General features: G+C 43.2%; 1 protein-coding gene across 8 annotated transcripts in view; it reads left to right on the top strand.

Moving 5' to 3' along the window:
* PATJ (PATJ crumbs cell polarity complex component) overlaps positions 1-27,134 on the top strand; it is a 373,944-nt gene that overhangs the window by 340,453 nt on the left and 6,357 nt on the right. For 4 of the 8 annotated variants that reach the window (XM_082687800.1, XM_082687801.1, XM_082687802.1 and 1 more), the window contains 5 exons: positions 1,890-2,012; positions 2,747-2,851; positions 17,564-17,670; positions 20,907-21,030; positions 24,389-26,847. In XM_082687800.1, the coding sequence (XP_082543926.1) occupies positions 1,890-2,012; positions 2,747-2,851; positions 17,564-17,670; positions 20,907-21,030; positions 24,389-24,535 (606 nt within the window). In that variant the 3' untranslated portion in view covers positions 24,536-26,847. Of the gene's footprint in view, positions 1-1,889; positions 2,013-2,746; positions 2,852-17,563; positions 17,671-20,906; positions 21,031-21,163; positions 23,170-24,388; positions 26,848-27,134 lie in introns of those variants that run through there. The other 4 variants (XM_082687806.1, XM_082687807.1, XM_082687805.1 and 1 more) reach the window with 3 other exon arrangements.

Genomic DNA, 27,134 nt, shown 5'->3' on the forward strand with positions numbered 1-27,134 from the left:
CAAAAAATATGACCTGAGCCAAAGGCAGTTGCTAAACCAGCTGAGCCACCCAGTAGCCCCTGTGGCATGAGTTTTTAAAGCTTTTCCATATATGGTTTTGGTTGTCATTTGTTCTTTTCCCATCTTCAAACTTTATGAGGTAAAATCTTTGAAGCACACTAAGCTGTATATATTTTTAAATAACCAATTAAAACGCTAGGAGTCTTGCTACTATATAAGCCCCTTTACCCCACCTACACCACTAATTTATGCCATAGTCTTCATATGTTTACATTTACATAAACTGAGAACCCCACCAAACAATAGTGTAATTTTTACTTTCAACCATCCTGCAATTTCATTATTTATTTATTTACTTATTTGAGAGAGAGAGAGGGGGCATGAGCAGAGGCAGAGGGAGAAGCACGCTCCCCGCAGATCAAGGAGCCCAACTCGGGCTTGATCCCAGGACCCTGATCATGACCGGAGCCAAAGGCAGACGCTAAACCGCCTGAGCCACCCAAGCACCCCATCCTGCATATTTTAAAGAACTGAAAAAAACTGGTCACATTTTTTTTTTTTTTGCCTACTGAGTAGTTTAGGATTTTATCCTGGACCCCAGGAATGTTATGCTGTGTAGACTCTGAAGAGTGTTGATGTATCTGGTTTAGCAGGCAGGCAGCCCATTTGGGTTCAGGCTACGAGTTCGGTCTCATTTTTCCAGGAGCCATGGTTCACCTCCCAGCTCAGGTCTGTGTGGGTCTGTCCCTCACATGAGTGGCTTAGAATGAAGCCAGAGACTTCTGTGGCTCCCCTTCTTCTCAGGCTGTCTGTCTACTCCAGCTTCTTCCTTTCTTCTCCAGCCACCAGGGGCTCCCTCACCGGGTTCCTCTGACCTGCGAGATAGGGCGAGGGAGGCGTCCGCAGCAGAGCCTTACACTGTCACCACCTTTCTAGCTCCTTGACGGGGGCAGTGGGGGGGGTGGGGGGGGTCTCACCCTCAGGACAGAGCAGCCTGGAAGACAAGGGGGAGATCCACCCACTCCTGCTTTCTCTCCAGGTTTCGGCTCCCACCCACAGTGTGTGTGTCTCTTTACTTTTCCGAAGCCTCAGGTAGTTGTTTTCTGCTCTTGACTGAGTTGTCCATTTTAATCAGCAAGAGAGAGATGCTCTAGTTGAGTGAATGCCACCAGGCTGGAGCCGGAACGCCTCTGTCATTCTTTCTGTGGTTTTTAAAACACTAACCCCGGGGTACGAATGTGAGGAAAACCTGGGCGAGAGCCAGGATTGCTTCGCCAGGGTCCGAGTGAATCAAGCTGCCTCACTTCCTAACCTTCGCGAATGCTTTCCGCCGCGTGTCCCTTCTCTCTGTGGACTCCCTTACCACTCCAGCGGGCATCCTCTCGGAGCCTTTGTTGTAAGGCAGCCGTGCAGCTCCTGAGAGCCAAGTGTGTTTGTTCACACCCAGAAGAGCATGATATGTGTGGCAGTTTAATCATAAACACCATATGAGAACATACTTGCCAAGTCTGCATCAAAATTGGCCACTAAACTGAGCAGTAACATAGGGTTGTTTTGTATTTTTTTTGTTGTTGTTTTTACTCCTACTGTTGCCTTTTATTGAGCCTCTTCTGTAGACTAAGACTGCACTCTATCATCTCATTTAATCCTCAAACCAACATAAAGATGCAAACTCTATGAGGTTAAGGAACCGCCTTAAGATCCTCCCCACCCCCAGCTAATTCAGCACTCCAGCAGAAAACGCAGGTTTCTTTCTGATTCCAAAGGCGCTGCTCTGGTGTTGCCTTGGCCTCCTGCATCATGGAAGGATTTTGTTCAACAGCTCTCTGGGACCAGTCGGGTTGTGGTTTTTTTATTAAATATATGAGCGCCGTGTTTTCCTTTTTTAGGAGCTCAGCGATGCCCTTGGAATCAGTATTGCCGGAGGAAAAGGAAGTCCCTTAGGAGATATCCCGATATTTATAGCTATGATTCAGGCCAGTGGTGTGGCTGCTCGTACCCAAAAGCTTAAGGTAAACAGAAGGAAAATGGTGAAGTGCTCACAGCATGTGGTGGGAGACAAAGTTGCAGCCATGGGCGCTTTATTTTAAAGTTGAAATTCCAACAGAGACCCATGCTGAGGGCAAAATGCATTGGAGAAAGTTGACACCTAAAATTCATTAGGTCCCTGGGCATATAAAAATATTATTGTTTGTATCAAAGCTTCCCAATGAAGGAAGAAATTGCAGCTCATTTGCAAAGCCTCCCAAACCATTTTTTGTACTTCATTCCACCCAAAATTAATCTTCACCTGAGAGAGATTTGACCTGAGAATTGTCCTTCAGCCAGAAGAATTAACGTTCTTAATGATTTTTTTTCCCCAGTGCCCCTTATTCTTAACTTAGGTAGAAAAATAAAGGAGAAAATATTTGGCTTCCTCATTAGAGCTTTATTGAACAGTTAATTTGTGTGTCCCGCTATTACTGGTGAATGGATGTATGAATCACCGCCATTGCCAAAATACAAAAGTGGCCTGCCGTGCCTTCCCCTAATCACATCTGACCCCCTTCTTGTTTCTCTGATTGGTCTGTGTTTGGGGAAAGCCATAAAAATTCCTCATGCTTCTGGAACATGCATACCCAGGAGAAACACAGGCTCTTTACAATAGCCACAAATGGGAAATATGACTTACAAAGAATTTTAAGCATTCTCCTCAAATTTAATTTTTCTTAATGATAGTGATTTTCTACCACTTTTGTACTTCCAGGTTGGAGATCGGATTGTCAGCATTAATGGGCAACCTTTGGATGGGCTGTCTCACGCGGACGTGGTTAATCTGCTAAAGAACGCCTACGGGCGTATTATCCTACAGGTACTGCCATCAATGGGACGCGCAGCTGCGCGAGGCAGATAAGTGGCGTGCAAAAAAGATTGAGCGTCACTGGCAGTAGGCATCACCGCCCAGCGGGGTGCTTGCCGATGTGAATTATGAAGGTTGAAAGCAAGAAATTATTATTTTTATTCAGAAATTCTTTAATGCCACCCATACAGGCAGTGAGCATGATTATATGAAAGCATAACAAGGGGAGAAAAATTACTCCTTGCTTCACATGATGAATCAACAAGGCTTTTAGCTTCCAGCATTCTTTTGTAAATCAAAGTTTGTGAGGAATAGGAAATGATTTCTTTTCTTATGCCCAAGAACTGTTACCGAACTGCCCAAACACAGTTTCTTCCACCCCCTTTATAGGAAGGGAAAAATACAATGCTCTTTTTCCCCGTAGCATAAATGATGGCCAGCGCTGTTAAATTCTCACTGTGTGGTTGTCATCAAATGAGGCAGACAATTATTTATCAGCTGTGGTCCCCAAGAGTATTGTCCAGATGCACGGGGAAATATAACAGAAAGTAGAAAGGAGGTGTGCTGTTCATCACCCCTCCTTATAGTTCAGCCTTCCACATTGAGATTGATAGGGGGCAGTGAGAGGTATGATACTGCAGTGAGTTTTGCTAATGAGTTTCTTCCAAAATGTATGATTATAATCGCCACACTTCTGCAGGTAGTATTGAACAGTTTACCTGTGAAAAGAATAAAACCCACTATTTAGTACCTTAGAGAGGGCTCGCTAGCCCCTCAGATCCTTCTAGCCTTTAAATAATTTCCGGGGGGCGTCTGGTTGGCTCAGTCAGTAGAACATGAAGTTCTTGATCTCAGGGTTGCGAGTTCGAGCCCCACTTTGGGTTGGGTGGGGAGATTACTTAAAAATAAAATCTTGAATATAATAATAACTTCAAACTGAAAAGCCATTGCATTGGGGAAAACCAGCTTGTGGTGCTTAACTCTCACATCTCAGTGGTCTAAATTCGAAAGGCCAAAACAGACATTATGAAAGTAAACAGTGGGGCACCTGGGTGGCTCAGTCAGGTAAGCTCCGACTCCTGATCTCAACTCAGGTGACGATCTCAGGGTCATGGGTGGAACCCCATATGTTGGACTCCGCACTTAGCGGGAGTCTGCTTAGGATTCTCTCTCCCTCTCCCACTGCCCCTCCCCCTTCCAAAATAAATAAATACTTAAAAAAAAAATGGTAAAGTACAGCATGTATGAAGGGGATCGTAAAAATACTGTCAGTAGTTTCAAGGGAGTTTATGCGATAGGCTACATACTATTCAGTGATTTGGGTCCCTGGGTTTCTGCGGAGCACAAACCAGAATACTATGTGGACTGGCTGTAGAGTCAGCTTCCTTTCTGCTCCTAGTCCTCACTTTCAGTGGACCTTATGCTGCCGCCTCACATTCCTCCCTCCACCTCACATCAGTTCTTGGTCAGACCCTGCGCATAGCCTTGCTTTTTCTGGTTTGTGGGCTTGCTCTTCCTTCGAGTTATGCTGACCCCTAGAGGCCTGAAAGTGCAACTCCTCAGTCTCTGACTATGGACCATTAGTTACACGGAATTTTAAAAGGAAGTTACTTGAACCAATAAGTTAATGTCAAGACAAAAAAAAAAAAAAAAGTCTCCCTTAGCAAAATCAGGTATTACCAGTATTTTCATACACCAATATAATTTTTACGGCACCACCTTCTTCACAAAGAAATGAGAAGCCACAATGCAAAACTAACATTAACTGCAGAAGCACCTTAAATGACAATGCACTCAAACTCTCCCATGCGGAATTAACACTTCACTCAGTCAGATTGCTACTGTTCACATACCTTAGAAAGAGTTCCTTATTTTTCCTATTTCTGTATTTTAAGGAAATGACATTTGGTTTAAAAATGCTCTCTTGCCTTAATCACTTTAGTGGGTAGTGTTATTTTCTAACCTGTGTTATTAAAAGCTTAATGGACTTCGTTGGGATTATAATCTACATAGTTATGGGTGTGGAGTTTACATGCTGCCAAAGGCTTTAGACAGAAAACTCTCATGTCCTGCATCAAACGCCTTTCAGTTACATAGTATATTTGCCTTAGTTAAAACAATGTGCAGGGCATCTGGGTGGCTCAGTGGGTTAAGCCTCTGCCTTTAGCTCAGGTCATGATCTCAGGGTCCTGGGATCAAGTCCCGTATTGGGCTCTCTGCTCAGCAGGGAGCCTGCCCCCCCGCTTCTCTCTCTCTCTGCCTGCTTCTCTGCCTTCTTGTGATCTCTCTGTGTCAAATAAGTAAATATAATCTTGAAAAAAAAAAAAAACATGTGTATATAGTACCAGCAGTACAGTTATTACAGCTGACTTGGCACTGGGTAATTATTTTTATTGTCAGGTGAGCCAGCCCATTGGCTGAGCGGTAGAGAAGGTTAGGTAATTGTGTCTGTTGATGTGGAAAAGACTTACGAGGGTGCATCATGCAAAGCAGTCAGCAGCCGCTGGTTGCACAGGGAAGATTAAGGTCTGAATCAGCATACAGCAGGATGGTGCAGAGGGAAAGAGTGGACGAGACGACCAACACTTCCCAGAAGCTTCTCCCCACAGTATAATTGCTGTCTCTGGGTGTTAATAAGAGGGAGATATTACTGCCCTTAAAGTCGGATGGTTTCTTATTCTCAGTGATAAATTGGTCAGTGGAGATGGATGTAGCTACATGGTGTCATTTGAAATGTTCCTATTTATATTTGCTTTTCTGGTCTGATAGTTTTGTCTGGTTAAGCTTTTTTATCTGTAGAATGACCATGAAACCGTTTTGGGGCAAAATCAGGTAACCCAGACTCTCTGCTAGAATTTTTTTTGGGTACATCTTTGAGAACACAGAAGATAAAAAGAGCACATCAGAGATTTTTATCACTAAAGGAACTTGGGAGGCTTGTTTTGGGCCCATTAAGAAATTCTGCAAACATTCAAGAATGTAGCAGAATGGGTGGATTGAGGTAGCACTGACTAAACTAGGGGTATGATAAAAGGATGTTGGGAGAAAACATTGTAGTTGGAAATGTCCAGTAGGCAGAGGAAATGTACTGCCAATACTCGGGGAGGAACAGTAAATAAAGCCATCTGAGACATTTCAATGTCAGCATCCCCACTACCTGGCACGTTATATATCATAGATACTGATTGAATAAATGAATGAAAACAGTGGTGACAACAGTAGGACAAAGGCTTGGAGTCAACTCCAAGTAGGGAATGCAGGAGAAGAGAGTCTGAAATCAGGGAGATTCATTAAGCATCTGTCTACAAAGTATTTTGGGAGGCCCTTTGGGAAAATTCTTCAGACCACACACACACACACACACACACACACAAAAGAACTGGGCACCTGGGTGGCTCAGTGGGTTAAAGCCTCTGCCTTCGGCTCAGGTCATAATCTCAGGGTCCTGGGATTGAGTCCTGCATCGGGCTCTCTGCTCAGCGGGGAGCCTGCTTCCCCCTCTCTCTCTGCCTGCCTCTCTGCCTATTTGTGATCTCTGTCTGTCAAATAAATAAAATCTTTAAAAAAAAAAAAAACTGATATAAGAGGGTCCAACTACTAGTTTGGAGAGAGAGATGTGTTATATTTATTAAGATAATATAGAGAGAACAGTAACTTCCTTTTGAACTGTCAGTTGAAAATAGAAGAGAAAAAAAGACATGAAATTAATTCAAGGGATCCGATATCTAACAGATGGGAGTTGCAAAATGAGAAACAGAAAAATAAGAAATAAACCTTATCTAAAGGTCCATGAGCCAGTTAGCAGGATAAATACCTATATACATTCTAAAACTTCCGAAGATAAAAGTATAAGGTACTTACGAAAGAACAGGAGATTCAAATGGCACCTCTTTTTCAGCAGCATGTTTCTGAGAAAATTACTTTAGGAGGGTATTCCAGTAAAAGAGCAGGTAAGAAAGAGGGAAGCCAGTGGATTCAATGCTAAGAAACGTGGAAGTCCCAGGACAGCTACATACCGAGCATAGAGATACCTTGCCCAAATTGGAGCAGAGGGAGAAGACACTCTAAGAGAAATGCCTCTCCATCAAAAGGAAAGAAGAGGAACAGATTAATTATCTATTAATTAGTTAGTTAATTAATTATCCAGTTAATTAGAAGTTTGAGATTACTGGGAAAATTTGGGGTTCATTGGTGATAAGTCTATAACAATTAAAATGAGATCATTGTTACCTTGAAGAAAATAAACTTGTACCAAGAAAAGGAAATGTAATCATACTACAGTAGTTGACTCAGTATAAATAACATTTATATAAACACTGAAAGTCATGATAATAAAACCAACACAACCAAACATCATAATGCATAAAATACCAGCATCATGGTTATTTGGGATATATTAGTAGGGAGGAAAATATGAGAAGTAAATCTTTAAAGTTGAAATAAAAGAGATTGTTGGAAATTGTTAGAACTACAGAGGTTTGGGGCGCCTGGGTGACTCAGTGGGTTGGGCCTCTGCCTTCAGCTCAGGTCATGATCTTGAGTCCTGGGATCAAGCCCCGCATTGGGCTCTCTGCTCAGCGGGGAGCCTGCTTCCCCCTCTGCCTCTCTGCCTACCTGTGATCTCTGTCTGTCAAATAGATAAATAAAATCTTTAAAAAAAAAAAAAGAGCTACAGAGGCTTAAGTATATCTAAAGAAGCACAAGAAACAAGTAGAACTTTAAAATAATATGAAATGAAAGAGGTTGGCAAGCTAAATTTTCATCCACTGGAATATTTCATCTGTTGAAATAGGGAGTTGATAGACATCAACAAGGTGATAAATTTTAAAATAGGATTATATGCATACTACTTAGTTTATATCTCTGGAATTGAAAAGGGAAGTGTTTAGTGTGCCTCTAGAGAGTGAAAGTGTTGAATTTTTTATCATGTGCTGTACTATTTAATTTTTTATCATGTGCACATAAAAAGAAATATCCTGGAAAAATAAATAGAAAAGAACCAGGAGTCAAGAATCCAGGTTCTAGACACTTAAGGAGAAAAGAATTTTTAAAATAGCACACTTAGCAGTGAAGCAGAAGTAAATAAAGCTGGAAAAGTCACTACAACTGGTAGATGAATCATTGGAAATCTTTAAAGAAATTGATTTTCTTTCAGAGTTGGTGGCAAGTCAGTAGAGAGCAAAGGGGTAGTTGGGAGCAAAGGAGATAGAAGACACCTCTGAAGAAGAATATTAAAAATTTTACAGTAAAGCGGTGCCTGGCTGGCTCAGTTGGTAGAACATGAGACTCTTGATCTTGGGCAAGCCCCACGTTGGGTGCAGAGATTACTTAAAATCTTTAAAAGGAAAAAAGCATTCAGTGAGGATCATTGCAGTGATGCCGCTGATCGTTCCGAGGCCAACCTGAGACCCACTGGAGTGGCTCATTATTTAGAGAGAGTAAAGCATGTTATTCTCTATGCCTGGAATATCCATGTCACCCCACCTCTCCCCTCTGTGAAAATCCCTCCTGTGAAATCCTTTGTTTGGAAACTTTCCAACAAAAAAGTTGGGGAATAGAGAATGCCTGGGGGGTCATTTTCCCCTGAGACCACAAACTGATCCAAAGTAGTGTCTGTGCCCCTAGCACAAGGCCTGGCCTAAAAAGTGTTGGTCACGTTGAGTGGGTTGCTGAGCTGTCCCGATAGAGTTAAAAGATAGGAACTTACAGAGAACGAACCAGCATGGTTACCAGCTCGGTCCAGAAAAATTCTGCTGGAGGAGAAGGATGGATGGGCTTGGGAACGGAGAAGGTGTGTTGATGGAGGGCGCAGGAAAGCATATAAAGGCACGTTTGAGTCTCGGTAAAGGAGTGGCTTGTGAGCTGTTCTTCACCCTTGACTGTGCAAAAAAGCCACTCGTCCCAGTACTGGTTCCTGGGTCTACCCCAGGGATTTCATTGGTCTGGAATGTAGCATGGACTTTGAGAGAGGGAGAGTCTAAAGCTTCCCAGGTGTTTCTAATATGTAACCAGCTGACCTATGGAGGCCATGATGGATAGAAAGCCAAGGGACGCCAGGAAGGGAGTGGTGAGCTCCAGGAAAAAGACAAAGAGCTGAAGGTTTGAAAGTTGAAATGAAGACCAGGGGAGGTTCTGTAGAACAAGGAGTCCTTCATGTCAGAAAGTTGTGTGTTTTGAGTCCTCTCACTTAACTCTTCCGTTCTCTACAAATACGGACCGTAGCTCCTTTCTTCCGAGGTGGCTGTGAGGATTAAATGAGGTGTCATGTTTAATAAAACAGTGGATTGCCAGTGGTGAGCATTAAATGAGTGCATTGTGTTCCTTTCATTATAATAATGTGGGCCTGAGGTCAGTAGATGCAAACATTTCTAAAACCCTGGAAGGAATGGTTTTCCAGGCGGCCCGTGAGGTGTATGCCACTAGGTTGTGATGTCACAAGCAGTCACCTCGCCCCTTATTTTACTCCAGACTTTAAAAAGTTGGCACTTCATGGGCACCCGGGTGGCTCAGTGGGTTTTAAGCCTCCGCCTTCAGCTCAGGTCATGATCTCAATAGGGTCCTGGGACTGACCCTGCATTGGACGCTCTGCTCATCAGGGGGCCTGCTTCTCCCCACCCCCACTCCTCTGCCTGCCTCTCTGCCTACCTTGGATCTCTCTCTCTCTGTCCAATAAATAAATAAAATCTTTAAAAAAAAAAAAAAAAGACCTCACTTTAAAAAAAAAGTTGATACTTCTAACCATTATATTTTTAAAAGATACAATGAAGTTCATATACTCTGATGTCCCTAGAATCAGTGTCTTCAGATCCTAAATAAAAACTTGAAGCAGGTGTGTGCTTTCTACTTCATTAAATTACACCAAATGTCAGTCCTGGGACAAGGCAAGCTTTTCTTGATTGTTCCTCTGTTCCGTGCCCCATCTTAGGATGCCAGCTTTTTCAGAGCACCTTAACTTGACAGCCTTCCTGTCAGTTTTCAGCATATCCACACTATGGATCTAGGATCCAGGATGGGTGTGAGTGCTGAATTTGTATTTTGTACTGCAGGATTTGAGTCCTAACAAATATAAGATCAAATCTTACTCTGGCTAATCTTACTCTTCTACGGGATCAGCAGCTCAGGAAAGTTGGAAGCAAGGAGCTCAAGCTTTTGTGCATTGTGATAATCCTACTTATCTAGAAAATATTTGACTTCTCAACTCTCCAAAACAATCCCCCAGACCTATTTTCTTTTTAAAGATTTTATTTATTTCAGAGAGAGAGAGAGAAAAGCACAAGCACAGAGGGAGTTAGGCCAAGGTACAGGGAGACGCAGACTCCCTGCTAAGCCTGGGCTCCATCCCAGAACCCTGGATCATGACCTGAGCCGAAGGCAGGCACTTAACTGACTGAGCCACCGCCCTCCCCAAAACCTTTTTTTTTTAAATTATATTTATTTATTTGACAGAGAGAGATCACAAGTAGGCAGAGAGAGAGAGGAAGGGAAGCAGGCTCCCTGCTGAGCAGAGAGCCCGATGCAGGGCTCGATCCCAGGACCCTGGGATTGTGATCTGAGCCGAAGGCAGAGGCTTAACCCACTGAGCCACCCAGGTGCCACCCCAAAACCTATTTTTAAGGAAAGGTACTCATCTTAGGGTCCAAGCAATAAATAACGTTTGCTTTATGACTCAGAAAGTATCAAGCATACATCGTTTTAATATAGAACATACAGTTCTGATTGAATTTAGTTTTGCTTTTAACTTGAATTAGTAAATGCCACAAGAAGCTGAGGCATGAGAAAGCATATCAGAATAAATACCCTCCTGGAGGGGAAAATACAGTTTGTCCATTTGGAGGGGGAAACACACTGTAAGGTGTAATGGCGGTTGGAGGGGGAAACACACTGTGAGGTGTAATGGCGGTTGGAGGGGGAAACATGGAGTGAGGTGTAATGGCGGTTGGAGGGGGAAACATCCTTATTGGTTCTTCCTCTTCCACTGATTCACAGGCCTCTGCTTTTTCATTAGATTCAGAGGATATGGCTTCTTCCCCATCCTTCATTTCACAAGTCTTCCTGTCGGATAGAGTGACTTTCTCCTTGTCTTTCATTTCACAAGTCTCTCTCCCCGCATATAGAGTGGCATCTTCCTCTTTCATGTCACATGTCTCCCTCTCCTCAGGTACAGGGATTTCCTCCACATCTTCTTTCAGACCAGTGGCGTCGCTCTCTTCTCGTAGGCACTTACTAAATATTTGATCCTAACAAGGTTGGGGAGAAGGTGAGGAAACAAAGTACTTTCATTAAAGCCCAGTGAGAGTTCAAACTGCTACAGCCACGTGGCAGCTTCAGACGGTCTGTTACGTTTCCTTTGTACATCCCCATCACTCAGCAGTGCCACATCTAGTGATCAGTCTTAAAGAACCATTCAAGGTGTATGAAGCAGCACTATGTGCAACAATAAAGGATGACATAAACTTAAAGGACCCACAGGTTTTGAACCAGGCGAATGGTTCTGAAGGGTGAGTGGGAAGCGGGGAAGACATGTGCCATATCTCTAGTCCCCAGGGATGAGAAGAAAGGTTGCTGATCTCAGTATGGTGGAAATGGATCTGGCCCTAGCTGGGACCAAGAACTCTGGGCACCACAGCTCCCGAACCACATATTCAAGTTGCACAGACCTTAATACCCATTGTCTGAGGACCTCAAAGCCTTTTTTGCTTTACCCAGAAACCCTGTCCTTCCCCTCTTTTCTCTCCATTTTGAATCGCATGTGTTCCTGTCTGTCCCCCACACTACAACTGCCAGCCTTTCTGTTGAAGGATGCTTTCCTCTATTCCTGTCTCTATCCTCAGAAACTACCACAGAAGTTCTAGATTTACTTTAAAAAAAATAATAATAATAAGGAAACCTCCTATTAGTCTATTTGCCTTCCCCCATCTTCAAAACCCATAAATAGACCTTTTCCCAGCCTTACCTCCATGTTGTTCAGTCCCTGGTGTTGATGGGGGAAGAGTACTTCAGAAGCAGAGCTGAACTAAGACTCATAGGCCACGTCTCCTTGGACTTGTACCCAGCTGAACATATATACCCTTCTGAGATCAGATTATTATCTTCCACAAATCAGTCCCTGGGGAGACCAATCAACTCCGAGAGCAAGATGGTTAATGCAGATACCTTGGGGCTATAGAGTCATTCTGGGGGTGATGGGTTTATGTTCTCTGTGGCTTCCTACAAAAGACTAAGCCATCAGTGAAAACCCCTCACATATCCCATCTAGCTTCTTGGCTTCCACTCCTACAGAAGAGGAGCTTGAACCGCTCCAAGGATCCTCGGTAAGCCCCTGGGATTTAATATCATCCGTGGGTGGGAGACCCTTTTTATTTCAGGGTTGAGGGTAAGCAAGAGGCCTTTAGATTTTAGAGGGTTATGAGTTTTTCTGTAAGACGGTACTGTTATAGGGGTGCCTGGGTGGCTCAGTGCCACCCAGGGGTGGGTTAAAGCCTGTCCTTCAGCTCAGGTCATGATCCCAGGGTCCTCGGATCAAGCCCCACATCGGGCTCTCTGCTCAGCGGCGAGCCTGCTTCTTCCTCTCTCTCTGCCTGCCTCTCTGCCTACTTGTGATCCCTGTCTGTCAAATAAATAAATAAAATCTTAAGAAAAAAAAAAAAGACGGTACTGTTAGAAGTGTTTTTATATTTTCTAGCTAGATTTTTATAAAAATTGATATTTACTCAAGTAGAACTGTGATTTGGTTTCACAATTTATATGGCCGATTTCATGGACTCTTGAAAGTGTATTCTTTTTCTAAGAGTTAAAAAAAAAAAAAAAAAAGATCCTTCAGGAACATCCATGGGCCTATCTTCCGCACCCTGAGCCCTCTTCTTATAGTACCTTGTAAGAGCCAGGGAGTTTCCCAGCCTGTCGTCAACCACACACCATGATGATCTGCTGTTTGTAACTGCCTGTTCAACTATCTCTCTGGTTCTCTCCCTCCCTGACACCATATCTAGACTGTACTTAATTATATGCGGAGTGAGTCAGATTGCCTGGTGTGAGGGTCCAAGACCAGGTCTATACCCTCACACTGCATATGATGTAGAGCACAAGATTCTGGAGTGAAATGATGTGGGAATGAAACCAGCTCTCCCTCCTTAACTGACCTTGGAAAGTTCCTTAACCTCTCTGCTCCAGATTCATCTGTCTAAAATGCAGATATAATAGTGGCACCTACCCCTATAGGGACTCAGGAGAGCGCTTAGTGTAAAGTAAGTGCTCAGCTGATCTCAGTAGTCCTGGCGCTGTTAGAGACTAAACAAACCAAAGAAAGGAGCAAGTTGCCATCAAATCCTGAGGTACCTTAAAGAAAACAATATTTTACTGACTTTCTTCCTCAGCCCCATAATGGATGGTCTGTTTTCATGGTCAGCTGACAGTGCAAGTTCAAATTCCCGCCAAGTACAGGAACATCCTTTACTGTATCCCAAATTAATAGATTTTGAGCCTCTGTTTGAGGGCTAGCTTCAGTGGGATGCTCATGCCCCAACGAGCTGTGCCATTCTGTTCTGGAAGGGCCTGACTAGAGTTTTTTCTCTCCTATAAAAACCCAAAACCAATCTCCTTGTAACCTCTTTGTCTCACTCTGTTCTGTGGAAATTCAGAAAATTGAGTCCCATAATCCCTATTCCTTAGGAAGGTTTTGGATTCATTCACTCCACAAATACTCATTAAGCAACTGTTAGGTGCCAGGCACGTTAACACTGAGAAGCAGTCCTTGTCCTCATGGATCCTGTGGTGGGGAGGTAAGGGAGACCCGTTAGCAGTCATGGGAATACGTCTCATCACAATTTGTTAGAAATATTTTACGAGTGCCATGGGAGGAAAACAGGAGAAATTAATTTAAGCACCAGTAGTAAAGAAGGCTAGTATAAGGAAAGAGACTTGGAAGCTGATACCAGGCCCACTGGTGGGTTTTGCGAGGGGAGGATAAGATTGTGGGCAGAGAGAACTGGAGTGTGGTTGGAATGGAAGGAGATTGACGGGATTAGAGGAGCAGGCTAGGGGAGGATCTTTGTGTGTATAATTAGGGAGTCTGAATTTTATTCCAAGTACAAAGAGAGACTGCTGAAAGGTTTTAAGCAGGGGAGTGTCATTATCCATTTTATATTGGAAAAGATAACTGGCTGTTGTATAGAAGAGAGATTAGACGAGAATGAATGCGATGCTGGTTCAAGGCAGCTGATAATGATGAATTAATTAGAATGGTCACCATAGGGGCAAAAAGGAAGCAGATTTGAGAAGTACGTTAGAGGTAGACTCCAGAGGACTTGGTGGTGGATTACATATGGCAGGTGAGAGAGGGATGTCGCTTGTGGGTAGAGAGTAAGCATTCTGTGTGGTTAGCCTCCCGGCATCCGTTCTAGTTCGACAGTGGTCACCCGTCAGCAATCAAGTATTTCCAGTCTTAAACCTAGCACATTTTAGTCAGGTGGTCAGAGCGACCATCTACTAAGAGGGAAAACTAGAAGGAAAGTGAATTGTAAAATGGATGTTGCATCAAGGGTTTGAATTAGGGGGTGCCTGGGTGGCTCAGTGGGTTAAAGCCTCTGACTTTGGCTCAGGTCATGATCCCAGGGTCCTGAGATCGAGCCCCGCATCGGGCTCTCTGCTCAGCGGGGAGCCTGCTTTCTCCTCTCTCTCTCTCTCCCTGCCTCTCTGCCAACTTGTGATTTCTGTCTGTCAAATAAATAAATTAAAATCTTTTTTTTTTTAAGATTTTTATTTTTTTATTAATTTAACAGAGAAATCACAAGTAGATGGAGAGGCAGCCAGAGAGAGAGAGGGAAGCAGGCTCTCTGCTGAGCAGAGAGCCCGATGCGGGACTCGATCCCAGAACTCTGAGATCATGACCTGAGCCGAAGGCAGCGGCTTAACCCACTGAGCCACCCAGGCGCCCCTAAATTAAAATCTTTAAAAAAAAAAAAAAAGTTTGAATTAGCTAATGCAGATGGTAACTTGGCAATTGGATATAGCAGACTAGGCTGGGAATTTTCAGCACCTTGTGGCATTTAAAGCTATGGGAGTATATACATTGTCACCTAGACCCTAAGTGTGCATGTGGGAATTGGACACAGGACTGAGCCATAGGGGTGAGTAGAATAACCAAGAGGTGGGAAAGTGGGCCCCAGCAGCAGGAGGAAGGCCAGAAAATGGGTCCCAGACGTTTAGTTCTGGTGATGGGGAGGGCTGCCAGGGTGGAGTGGTTCATGAGGATGGTGTAGGTTGAGATTACAGAGGTCATAGGCAGAGACAACTTCTCTGATACACTTGCTGTGGGGAGAGTACAAAAAGGGCTGGTGGAAAGTGGAGGGGCTCTTGTGGTCAAGACGAATCCATCTTTTCCTCCTTGTCTCATCCTAAATATTTGCCCAGTTCATCCAGCCATTCTATATATGACGGTATTTCCAGAAGATTCCATAACTTGCACACAGCTGTGTTTTCCCCCAGAATAGGATACTTCACCAGAATGTGTTCTGATTCGCCAGGATGGGACTGTTGCTTTCCTCGCTGTAAAAACTCTAATGACAGATGCAGCTAAACCTGGCAGTTTGGGCAGCCGTGCTGCCCTCTATTGGCTCATTGTGAAACTGCAGTCAAATCCAGTTCTTTGCATTGGTGTAAAGTCCCCCACTCCATACCTACTTGTGCACAGATTATTATAATCTAGAAGAACCACTGATCAGAAGCAGGAGTAGCCCAGGAGCTCTGGAGAGAGAAGCTCTGAACTCATAGAGATGGAACATCTCCAGGCTAAGCACACAAGGCAGGCTTTTATGATTCCCATTCAACAGCTGAGAAAGCTGAAATTCAGGCACAGCACCATTTTTTTTTTTTTTTAGATTTTATTTATTTATTTATTTATTTGACAGGCAGAGATCACAAGTAGGCAGAGAGGCAGGGAGAGAGAAAGAGGAGGAAGCAGGCTCCCCGCTGAGCAGAGAGCCCGATGCGGGGCTCGATCCCAGGACCCTGAGATCATGACCCAAGCCGAAGGCAGAGGCTTTAACCCACTGAGCCACCCATGTGCCCCACACAGCACCATTTTAATGTCAGAAACATAACTTGAGAACCTCATTCTGTGTCCTACTATGAGCTGTGAGAGGCATACTATATTTCTTCTGCGTGCTTTTGAATGTTTTTTGCAGATGAAAAATTTAAAGTGAATGTTTACATGTCATATACTATTGTTTGGAAGCATCTAAAAAAAAAAAAAAACAGATAATAGGGGCGCCTGGGTGGCTCAGTGGGTTAAGCCGCTGCCTTTGGCTCAGGTCATGATCTCAGGGTCCTGGGATCGAGTCCCGCATCGGGCTCTCTGCTCAGCAGGGAGCCTGCTTCCTCCTCTCTCTCTCTCTGCCTGCCTCTTTGCCTACTTGTGATCTCTCTCTGTCAAATAAATAAATAAAATCTTAAAAAAAAAAAACAGATAATAGAGAATCAGTCATTCTTTCTTTCATTCGCCAAATATTATTTGGACGTGTATGTGACTTAAGTTTGTGACCCTAGGGAGCTGGGTTCCCTTTGGAAAGTTTTAAGCAGAGGAGTGTAATAACCTGCTGTGTTTGAACAGAACCATTCTAGCTGTTCTGTAGTGAGCCGGAGAGGGGCTGAAGCAAGGAGAACAGGAAGGGGACTTTTGTAGATCTCCAGGCAAGAGAGGATTCTGTAGACAGACCAATAGAGGGACACCCCGGTGGCTCAGTTGGTCAAGTGTCTGCCTTTGGCTCAAGTCATGATCCCATGGTCCTGGGATTGAGCCCCATGTCTGGCTTGCTGCTTAGTGGGGAGTCTGCTTCTCCCTCATTCTCTGCCCCTCTCCCTGCCTTTGTGTGCACTCTCTCTCTCTCTCTCTCTCTCTCATAAATAAATAAAATCCTTGAAAAGGAAGGAAGGTGGGGTGGGGGAGACCAATAGAGTTTTTATGAGGACTGAATGCAGGTTGAGAGAGAAGGAGTAGTCAGGGACAACACCAGGTCATTGGCTGAAACAAAGAATGAAGTTGTAGTTACCTGAGATGAGGAAGTCCACAAGAGCAGACAGAGGTCACAGGGGTGGGCTCAGTGCGGCACGCGTGAGCTCTGACACACCTGTTGGACATCCTACTAACTGGTGATTGGATAAAGAGAGCTGGAGTTAAGAGGTGGTGCTGAAGATGCAGACTCCGGAATTATCATCACATAGATGGTATCCAGTTGGGGGAGATGAGATAAGATGAGCTAACTAAGGGGAGGGTTAGATGAGAAAGATAAGAAACTAAAAGATGGAGCCCTATGGCACTCCCCTAGAGGTTTAGGAGAGAAGAAGAAAAGGAAGCCCGCAGAGAGGAAACTAGTAAAGTATGGTATCATGGAAACCAAACGAAGAAAACAGCTTGAGGGGCGACTGGGTGGCTCATTAAACGTCTGCCTTTGGCTCAGAACATGATCCCCGGGTGCTGGGATTGAGCCCCCCATCAGGGTCCCAGCTCAGCAGGGCATCTGCTTATGCGCTTATGAGCTTGCTTACTCTACATCAGATAAATAAAATCTTTAAAAAAAAAAAAAAAAGTTTGAGAGAATAATCATTTGTTTCCAAATGCTGCAGATAGGTTGAATCAGATGAGTATGAGACCCAACCATTGAGTATAGTATGGTTTCTCTAATTCTCCCCTGACTTACAGTGGATTTTCCTGTTCTGGTTTTCCCCCAGGTTGTAGCAGATACCAATATAAGCGCCATAGCAACTCAGCTTGAACACATGTCTCCAAGCTACCACCTTGGTTCTCCCACTGCTGAACACCACCCAGAAGACACAGAGTGAGTATTCTAGGCGCAGAGTGCCTGTTCTATGTATGGGCAAGGCTCAGTGAGACCTTTTCCAGAAACTAGAGTGTGCTCTCTAAAGAAGAGGAGGGGGAGGTATGCATTACCTTTTCTAACTCCTGGAGAATCTCCAGGGATGCACCAAGGTTTCCTCATTTCTCACCAGGCTTGATTCCTGGTAGAACTTCCTAAGAGAGGGCCGGTGCACACACTGATTTGGTCACTTTGACACCGTGCCTTCTTCCTCTACAAATCACAGATTGACCCCCCAGGGGTACCCTGCTTTATTAGGCAGGGAAATGTGTTTTCTAAGCTAAAATCTTGTTCTGAGAGTACTCCTAGTGCTATACTTGCTGACATTCTTCATTGGAAACAGTCATTGCCATTAACGAAAGCAGTGGTTCTCACCCTAGAATGTGCATATTAAATGTCTAAGGAGCATTTTTAAAATGGCTAATTTCTCTGGCTCCGTTCTCTGAGATTCTGATGAGGGGGTCTACAGCGGGTTCCCCAGGACAGCTTTGCTACAGGTGGGCAGAGGGTCTGTACTTTCAGAAATGCTGCCTAAACTTACGCCTCTCAGTACCGCCAGTGCCTGGTCACCAGTACGTGCTCCGTAAAGGCTTGTTGATGGATCTGAATGTTTCACTGGAAAGCTCTAATGATCACAGACATTTCGAATTTTCTCCTGGTACTTTCAGCTTAAATCATACCTTTGAGTTTGTTTTTCTTGAGGAAAGAATATTAAACTTAAGTTCATTTTACTTTTTTCTCATTATGAAAGGAATAAATGCATGCTGTTAAAACATGACAGATACACCCCTAGGGCTAATAATACATTATATGTTAATAAAAAATTTAAAAAATTTTTTAATATGACAAATGCATAAAATTAAGATATTTTAAGTTACAGTGGCCCTATTCTGGGAGAGGGGGGAGGATCAGGACCCTCTTATAGAAGAGTAGTTATGTACCTTTAGCATCCTTTGATGTCCCTCTGGAAATGCAGAGCTGCCCTTGTGATCTTGGTTCCTTTGCTAGGAACCACAGCTCCTGGCAAGTTGGGAACTACTGTCGTAAAAGAATCTATAAATTATTTAGAATCCAACCACTGTTAACATTCAGAGATTTTTTTTAAAATCGGTCTTCTATATGAAAGTAAATTAAAACAAATTGAAAATGTGAGATAAAGGGAGGCAAGCTCCCATCTGATGTTGCCAACTGAGGAGTGGAGTTACGTCCCCCCACCTCCTGAAAACAGGACTCTAATTGTGAAACAGTACAATTATGACAGTCTCCAATGATTTGGTGGCTCCCAGGGCCCAGCTCTAAAACAATGACTTTGGACGTCTAGATTCCTGTTTCAGTATCCTTAGAAACAGGGGCTGTGTTTGGAGGAGGAACCATGAATCCAATTCACGTCTGGCTAGTGGGCCACTGCTGAGAGTACTTACAAGGCCATGAAGTCCCGAAATGGGGAGTCTTATTCATGACCTCATTACCATGTGGCCATAAGGGATAATTCATCATTATTTCAACATGTCTTCACTGAGCACTTTTCAAAGGCCAGATACTGTGCAAGTACTGGGTTCTGAGGATTCAAACTTAAAAACCACAGGTGAACGCATTGCCCCAGTCCTCAAGGAATTGGGGAGAATCGTGAAAACAGGCCCCTAAATTCACATTTGTAAGAGTTGATAAGTATAGGGGAGCCAGGTTCCCTGAGAAAGTTAAGTAAGCATGGGGTCCTGTGGAACCATGGAGGTGGGAGCACAACTCTATTAGGGTGTGTCCTTGGAGACACAGGTGCTTCTGCTTAGTTTTAAAAGAATTGGAATGAGCCAAGAGGGGCATTCAGAAGAGTTCAGGATTTCTAGGACATGAACGATCAGCAGTGACTGTGGATGGCCTGCTGTAAACAACCAGTAAGTACATCAACAAACAACCAGTATTGGTGTGGCAGTTGAAAATCCACCCGAACAGAAGCCGGGCAAAACTGAGGAGAGGGAAGAATATTCTAGTTGGACAGAACAGCATATGCAAAGGTGGCTTATGACCCAGTTTTGCAGATTCCTCTAAATCCATGACTGGCTGAGTTTGTATGACATGGCTCTGCCCCTCAGATGTGCACGTTGCCACAAACCAAGTGAGGCGACCAGCATGTAGTACGAAAACTCCCGAGAGTCAGACGGCAGGCACTGGCATCCTGGGGTTCCTTGAGGTTTTTACCCTTTGGACAGGGCATCTGGGAATAAGAAATTGGCATTCGCTAAGCTGAAACTACTTGAGCCTGCATAGATTATTTAATTTTTAGCCATGTTATTTCTAAGAGAGAAGACTTCCACACTGGACAAAACTTGGAAAATCAAAATTGCCCGTTGGAAACAGACTGTCTTTATCCATTTTGCTTCTCCTTGGTTTCTCTCTTTTCTCCCGGATATCACTTCTCACGGACGCAGTCATGATCCTGAGTTTGTGACAAGCACAGTCCAGACAGCTGGGAACACTCAGGTGACAGTGACTTAAGGAGTTCGTAGTCCCGTAGAGCAGAAAGATGACTTCAGTGGTCCCGCCCCAGTATAGTGAGGGTGCCCTGGACATCTGGCCCTACTGCAGAGGGGGCACAAAGGAGGATCAGCTGACTCTCCCAAGGGAAAGCATCACTTTGGAGGGGGGCTTTGAAGACTGAGCTCCCACCCTGAATCCCCTAGGAGGAAGTGGTGGGCGAGGAGTGTGAGGCTGCGGGGGCAGAAAAGGAACAGCAGCCTACTGAGCTCTTAGGCTGGGGTCCCCTGTCCTACATAGAAGCCCACCTCGGAGTGGCGGTCTGCCACTGAGCTAAGTGGTCCCCCACCTCTCTGTCCCCACACCGTCTTTAAGGATATAAAGACAGTCCCATTCAGCTTTAAACAGTGAGTGTCGAAGTTAAAAACGAAGCATATGGAAGGGTGTTGTGACAACCTCCGGATCGTGACTTTATTTTTCATTAAAAAACAGTGCGTTTTATGAAAGAGAAACCCCTAAAACCTCAAGTCATTAAAGACGTACTGCTCATTGGTCCCGCGTGACACGGGAAATGTAAAAAGTACGTTTCTAGAGTTCCGATTTCATCAACTGGCCTTCATAGTTTCTCAGTGTGAAAGTCTCTCTCAAATCTGTGTTCTTCCATTAAAATGAAATTCCCTCTCAGTATCTATTCTCGAATTAAACAGCATGCATTGTGTTTTCAGAACACCTCCACCTAAGATTATTACTTTGGAGAAAGGCTCTGAAGGATTGGGGTTTAGTATTGTAGGGGGTTATGGAAGTCCCCATGGAGACCTGCCAATTTATGTCAAGACTATATTTGCAAAGGTATTTTTTCCTTTTTACTGTACTTTTTTTTTTTTAACCTAGGTGAGATTTTTTTTTTTAAGTGCTTTGTTTTGCTTACTTGTAGGTATAGCTGGGTGTGTGCTTATATGCTTTTCATTTTAAACTTATGTAGAACATTCCCACAGCAGATTAGTGAAAGAAGAGTCCTCTTGTGAGAGTGGAGTTCCAAGAAATGTCATTTTCTTTGGACCCTATTACAAAAGTTGATCTCAAAGAGTGTCTTCTTTGAAGAACACAACATAAGGAGCCGTGCCGCACTGTGTGGAAGCTGGCCTTGGAAGTATTACTCTGGGCTAGTATAAAAGTTTGGCTTTCTCCTTCAAGAAAAGAGGACAGCAGAAGGCTGTGGTGGAAAGCTCTGTATGAGCCTTGGGTCAGTACGGCATTAATGGCCGTCCGTCACCAGTAAGCTCAGGATGCATTAGCTGAAGTTGCTCTCTCTGTTCCAGTCCTCTGCTAAAGTACTTGCAGGATCAGGGCACTAAATTAGACTCCAGCTGGGTAATAGTGCCCTTCAGGAACTAAATATACTAATACATCCTTGACACATAGGTCACAGTGTACATTCCTACTGCTGCCTCTAGATGGCTCTTGGATAGGTTTTTATTAGTATTAGTATTACTATTAGTATTAGTATTTAAGTTTATTCATTTACGTTATCTCTACACTTATTGTGGGGCTTGAACTCACAACCCCAAGATCAAGAATCGCACGCTCTTCCAACTAAGCCATCCAGGCGCCCCTTAGATAAGTTATTTTTAACTTTATTGTGATTTTTTTAAAGTTGGAATCCAATTTTACTCTAAATTTTTAAGATTTCTGAAAAGGACTTAGTATTGACAGCACGACTTTATTCTTCATAGGTTTTATCACAGTCATTTGTTTATTAATTGACCCAGTGGCCTCCTACTGCTTTTTCCTAAGGAAATAAAGGTCTTCAAGAGAAGAAATAACATAGCTACTCCTTCTAGAAAGCTCCATTATACTAAATAATGAGTGCAGCTCTTATCACTGGTTAATTGAACCTAACCATGACCGGACATAATCCTTAAGTCACTTGGCGTTTGCTTTCGGAACATGTTAGGGAGCTTCCGATTTATCCACCTGTTTCCAATTTGTTAGGGTGCCTTTTAGTAAGATGTGTGGTTCCCAAACCACATATCTCTTGACCTGGTGATGGGCGAAAGGGGAGAAGGAGGGCAGATCAGAAACATTCCGGATGGCAGCACTGCCCCAGCCTGATGATTCCCAAGGTAGTAAGCTCCCTACAGACCCTCCTTTTCCTAAGACCACACCGAAAGTAGTTGTGATAATTATTCTTTGAGGGAACTATTATGCTTTGGTTTTAAAAGAGCCAGCTATGTAGATAAGAATAGTGAAAAACACATTCTCCTTCCCTGCACTGGCCTCTGTAAAGCCCTTCCAGAATGTCTGTAGTGCCCGGCTCACTACCTAACTGTATGTAGGTGGGTCTGCTACGTTCAAACAGAGGACTGGTTAGTTTCTCAGGCCTTTTGGCCTGCAGCCCGGACTTAGCAGCCACCCCAGCAGTACCCATCTAGACAACCCATAGGCTGTGGGACCAAAGCCAGGCACCTTCGGTCAGGTCAGCAGAACATACAACTGAGGATGAAATGGCCGTGCCTGGCTGGTGGGTTTTTTAAAAGAAACCACCATCAGATCATGGTGAGACAAAGTAGTGGGGCCAATGAATGCACAGAAGATCCCACAGAATCTCTTTTCAAAGGTCCTCCTTGACAGTGCTCATTTAGAAAGCACCTCTGCAGGTGGTAACCTGAGAGGAAATATTGGACATCCTTGATACGTTTTATTTTTTAAGGAACGGATCTTCGTTTGTAAAGTGAGGCACACTTAAAAATGAAAAGCTCGAATTAAAAAAAAGTTCTAAAGCCCTAGCCAATGGCCTACTTGTTCAGTCTCAATTAAAAGAACATTCCACTGTAAACAATTACTATCATTATTTTTAGATAGTTCCATAGCATTTATTATAATATGTCCTTTGATGACTTTTTTTTTTCATTTGTTTGAGTGAACCAGTATATCCAAATTTGTAAGTTTTCTTTAAAGAATCAATAAACCAAAATCTGGCAAAAGTTATTTGGGTTTTTTTTTTTTAATGGTGAGATCCTTTGACACTAAGCTAAACATTTCCCCATAAGAATTTAGAGGGGGTAGGAAATAAAGCTACATGTTTTTACATGCTTTTAAACAACAAACACTTTTTTTAAACTTCATTTATTTAAGTAATCTCCACACCCCAATGTAGGGCTCAAACTCATGACCCCGAGATCCAGAGCCTCATGTTCCACAGGCTGAGCCAGCCAGGCACCCAACAATCATTTATTCTTAAAAATGTTTGTCTTCTCAAGTTTCTGGATCTCAGATGCCCACAGGGTGTGGGTTTTTATGGGACCTTTGTCCCTAAGCTTCTTTTAAAAGTTCTGTTGCTCACCTAAGAAATTAATTTGGCCCATTGAGGTCTTTTTTCCCCTCCAGAAATAAGAAACATGACAGGCACTTTGAATGTGTAGGACTTTGGGGACTCAGTCTGATTAACGGGCTGTCAGAACCTTCCATTTTCTTTCAGGTGTTTGGTTGGAAACTTCAAAGTCAAAGCCAAGTTCAGGTCTCAGTCTTTCCGGCAACCAGCCAGATTTCACCATTAGCCAACAAGAAATTGGCCTAACTACAACAATCTCGAACATTTAGGGAACAGCTTTTCAGAGACTGTGAAATCTGAAAACTTGAGCTCAATCAACCACAAGAGTTCATTTTTTTTATGCTACCACCATTATTGAGTAAATACCATGTGCCATACATTCACTCCTTAGAAGAGGCCGAGAGCCAGGCCTGAGCCAGCTAGGCGCCCTGAGGCCGCACTTACTTTTGACAGATCATGTCAGTGCTGCTATCTTAATAATGCAATGGGAACCCTATAGAATGATGGCATTGGGACTAAGACTAACACCAGATTCAGTTCTACCTTTGTCAGTATATTACATATTCGTGAATATGACATTCAAATTCCCTTCCGTTCTGAATATTGAAAGAAGGTCCTACCTGTATTAAAAGAAACGTGAATGTTAGTCCATTTCTACTAGTATGTTACCTAAACAGTGCATAATTATGGTTACTATCCAACCATTCTTCAAATAACACATCCCACATTCTTAATTTTCCTGGTTTAAAAACATTACCTCGCAATAACTGTAACTGGTAGTTTGCAAAGTTGCTCTTTTCATAAGTACACCATGATGTTAATATTATTTGTGAACTGCTTGGTCCTGGATTAAACCGGAATGTCTCTTGTTTGTAGGGAGCAGCTGCAGACGACGGCCGGTTGAAGCGAGGCGATCAGATTTTAGCTGTTAATGGCGAGACGCTGGAATGTGTTACTCATGAGCAAGCCGTGGCCATTCTAAAACGCCAGAAAGGGACTGTAATCTTAACTGTGCTGTCCTGAGCCTCGGGTCCTAATCACAAGATAGATGCTGTAGAATAGCCATAGAAAGACGAAGCTTTGAGGATGAAAAGCAGCCTCCCCTAGAATTCACCTTCATTTATCACCTCACCCTTCTTGCTCGGGAGAGGTGGCTAGATTTCACGGGACTTGCCCAAACCAACCATCGACTCTGGGTGAGGTGAATTTCTAGAACTGAATGAGTCTTACCTGATTTGCATCTCACATCCACGTTTGGCCACTAGTAGGAACTGGTTCTGATTATCTCTGCTGAACCCGAAGTGAACCACCTCTCATTCCTATGCCATTCTCTGCCCATCCCCACTCACTCAGAGGCTTAACAGCAAGCTCACATGTTTTCTGACAAACAGACACAAATGTTCACCAACTTGTCATCTCGTGATTTACTCGTGCTAATTGTCTCTTCAAGTATGCCAGAAAACATTAGGAGTGTAATTAACTTACCACTACTCCCCATGATGAAACACCCCGTTCTCCTATGGGAAATTATTGTGCTCTTTTCTGCACGACATAGATTCAGATAAGTCTCAAATTTGTTTCTCTGGGTAGATCTTTATAAGCTAGTCATTGATGATTATGATGAGTTGATTTGCAGACTATAATCTGAAAATTCTGGAAGACTTTCTGATTGTTTTCTTGGCTACATAAATGTGTACCACTGAGCAAATGCACCTTATTCTCCATAGGAACAATTAGCATCAACGTTCTGAATTCTAACCATGCTAGACTATATTCAAGTCCAGGAAGTTCAGCTGAAGTTAATGGCATCTCAGCAAGCAGGCATCATTGCCTCTCTTCAGTCTTCAGACTAGGAGATAGAAGCCCCAGAACCAGTCTGCAGAGATCAGTAAGTTTTCCCTCAGGTTAGACCTGGTGTGGGTAGCCTTGGACTTGTGCAAAAGCAGAGTGACAGACAGATTTAAATATCCTTCCCCTTGGCTCCATACCAGTCAATCTAGCAGCACAAACTGTAGGAACAAAAGGATAGAACAACATACTTAGCCACAAAGTGAGTGGAAATGAACTCAGTTGAAGAATCAGTGAGGGCTACTTGGCTGATGTTTCCTGATCTTCAAGAAGCCCCCTGCCCACCCATTTGCTAAAGTTTTGCGCTAAGAAAGCAATTGCTGCAGAGAATACAAAAAATACCTTTAAAGTTGAATAGGGACATTTTTATTTGGGTATTAGCAGGAAAAGGGGGAAAATGCTTATCAGTGAATGTTATAGTTCTTCTGTTTAAAAAAAAAAAAAAAAAAGGTACTGTGAGAGAGGAGTACCAGGATCAGTAATCGAAGTAGTTTAGCATCTTTGAACTAAAACACAAATGGTTCTAAAACTGCAAATGGTTCATGGTTCACTGTCATTATCCAAATGGAATGGACTCTGATTTTAAAATGTTATTTAATAATTACAGATTTTAATTAAGAATTACCTTCAAGTAGACATCATCACAAAGTGCATTAACTCTCGTCGGAATATTTTGTGGCTATTCCAAAGTATAGAGTGCCTAAATGTTATGTTGAAAATGTCTTTCGTGGCTGGTATTAAGTTTTCTGAAGTTACATACGGCTTTTTGGAATTTCTGATGTATCCACCATGTGCAGTCTTGTTAGGGTCTTATCTTTCAGTGCATGAGAAGCTTTCAGCCTCAGAAGTTCTAGGCTAATTGTACCTGCAAGAACACCTGAGGCAACCTAGAAGAAGTGAAGCCCAAATAAAACTTGAAAATGCACCTTAAAAAGAAAAAGCATGTGTGTGTCCATGTGCTCACACACGGGTTTACGCACACACATGCATAAGACTTCATATATGGCTTTTGAAATGTGATTCTGCTTGATTTTGATCCATTAAATATCGATTTCAAAATAGCACCCTGCTGTCATGTCTCATACACATTATCCTCTTAGGTCATGCCCCTGAAAGTCTCCGGATAACTGTGCTTTATAGTCCTTGCTGCAGTAAATTGACCAATATTTTCATCCCTGGTTCTGTCTCTGCTGCACGACTACTAAATAATTGCCTTGCCAAAAATGCTTTTTTGCATCAGAACTTAAAAGCTAAGAGGACACAAAAGACAGGAATTTGAAAAGAGCTATTGTCTCATAGCCACATGTATGGTTTTGGCCTCATCATTTGGAAAATCTAAGTATTGTGATTGGAGTGAACAAGAAAGGGAAGTCAGTCTGGAAAAGCAGGACTGCCGAATGTATGTATAAGATGTTTCCAAAGAGTCTAAGTGTAGTTGCCTGAAGGGCAAATGGAATCTTATAATACATGAAAAACTGTAATTTCTACATCTGGTTTGGTTTTTTTTTTCTTTAGCCATTTTGTTCCCTAATTTGAGGGGTGCGGGTGTGGAATCCAACTTCTCACAAAGTTTTCCAGTCCTGTTAAAATCTGGGCTGCATTCATGGCTGTCTTGCAGTAAGTGTGTTGCCAAGCATTAGAACAGGTGCTTTATAAAAGAGCCAGTGTAGTAGTCTAGAGGGCAAGTCTTGGCAGCCCCCTGAGTTCGAATCCTGACTCACCAGCCTTGTGACCTTGGCCAAGTTATTTAAATTATCCCTTGCTTTAGTTTCTT

Source organism: Mustela nivalis, assembly GCF_964662115.1.
Source record: "Mustela nivalis genome assembly, chromosome: 10".
NCBI classification, from domain to species: Eukaryota; Metazoa; Chordata; class Mammalia; order Carnivora; family Mustelidae; genus Mustela; species Mustela nivalis.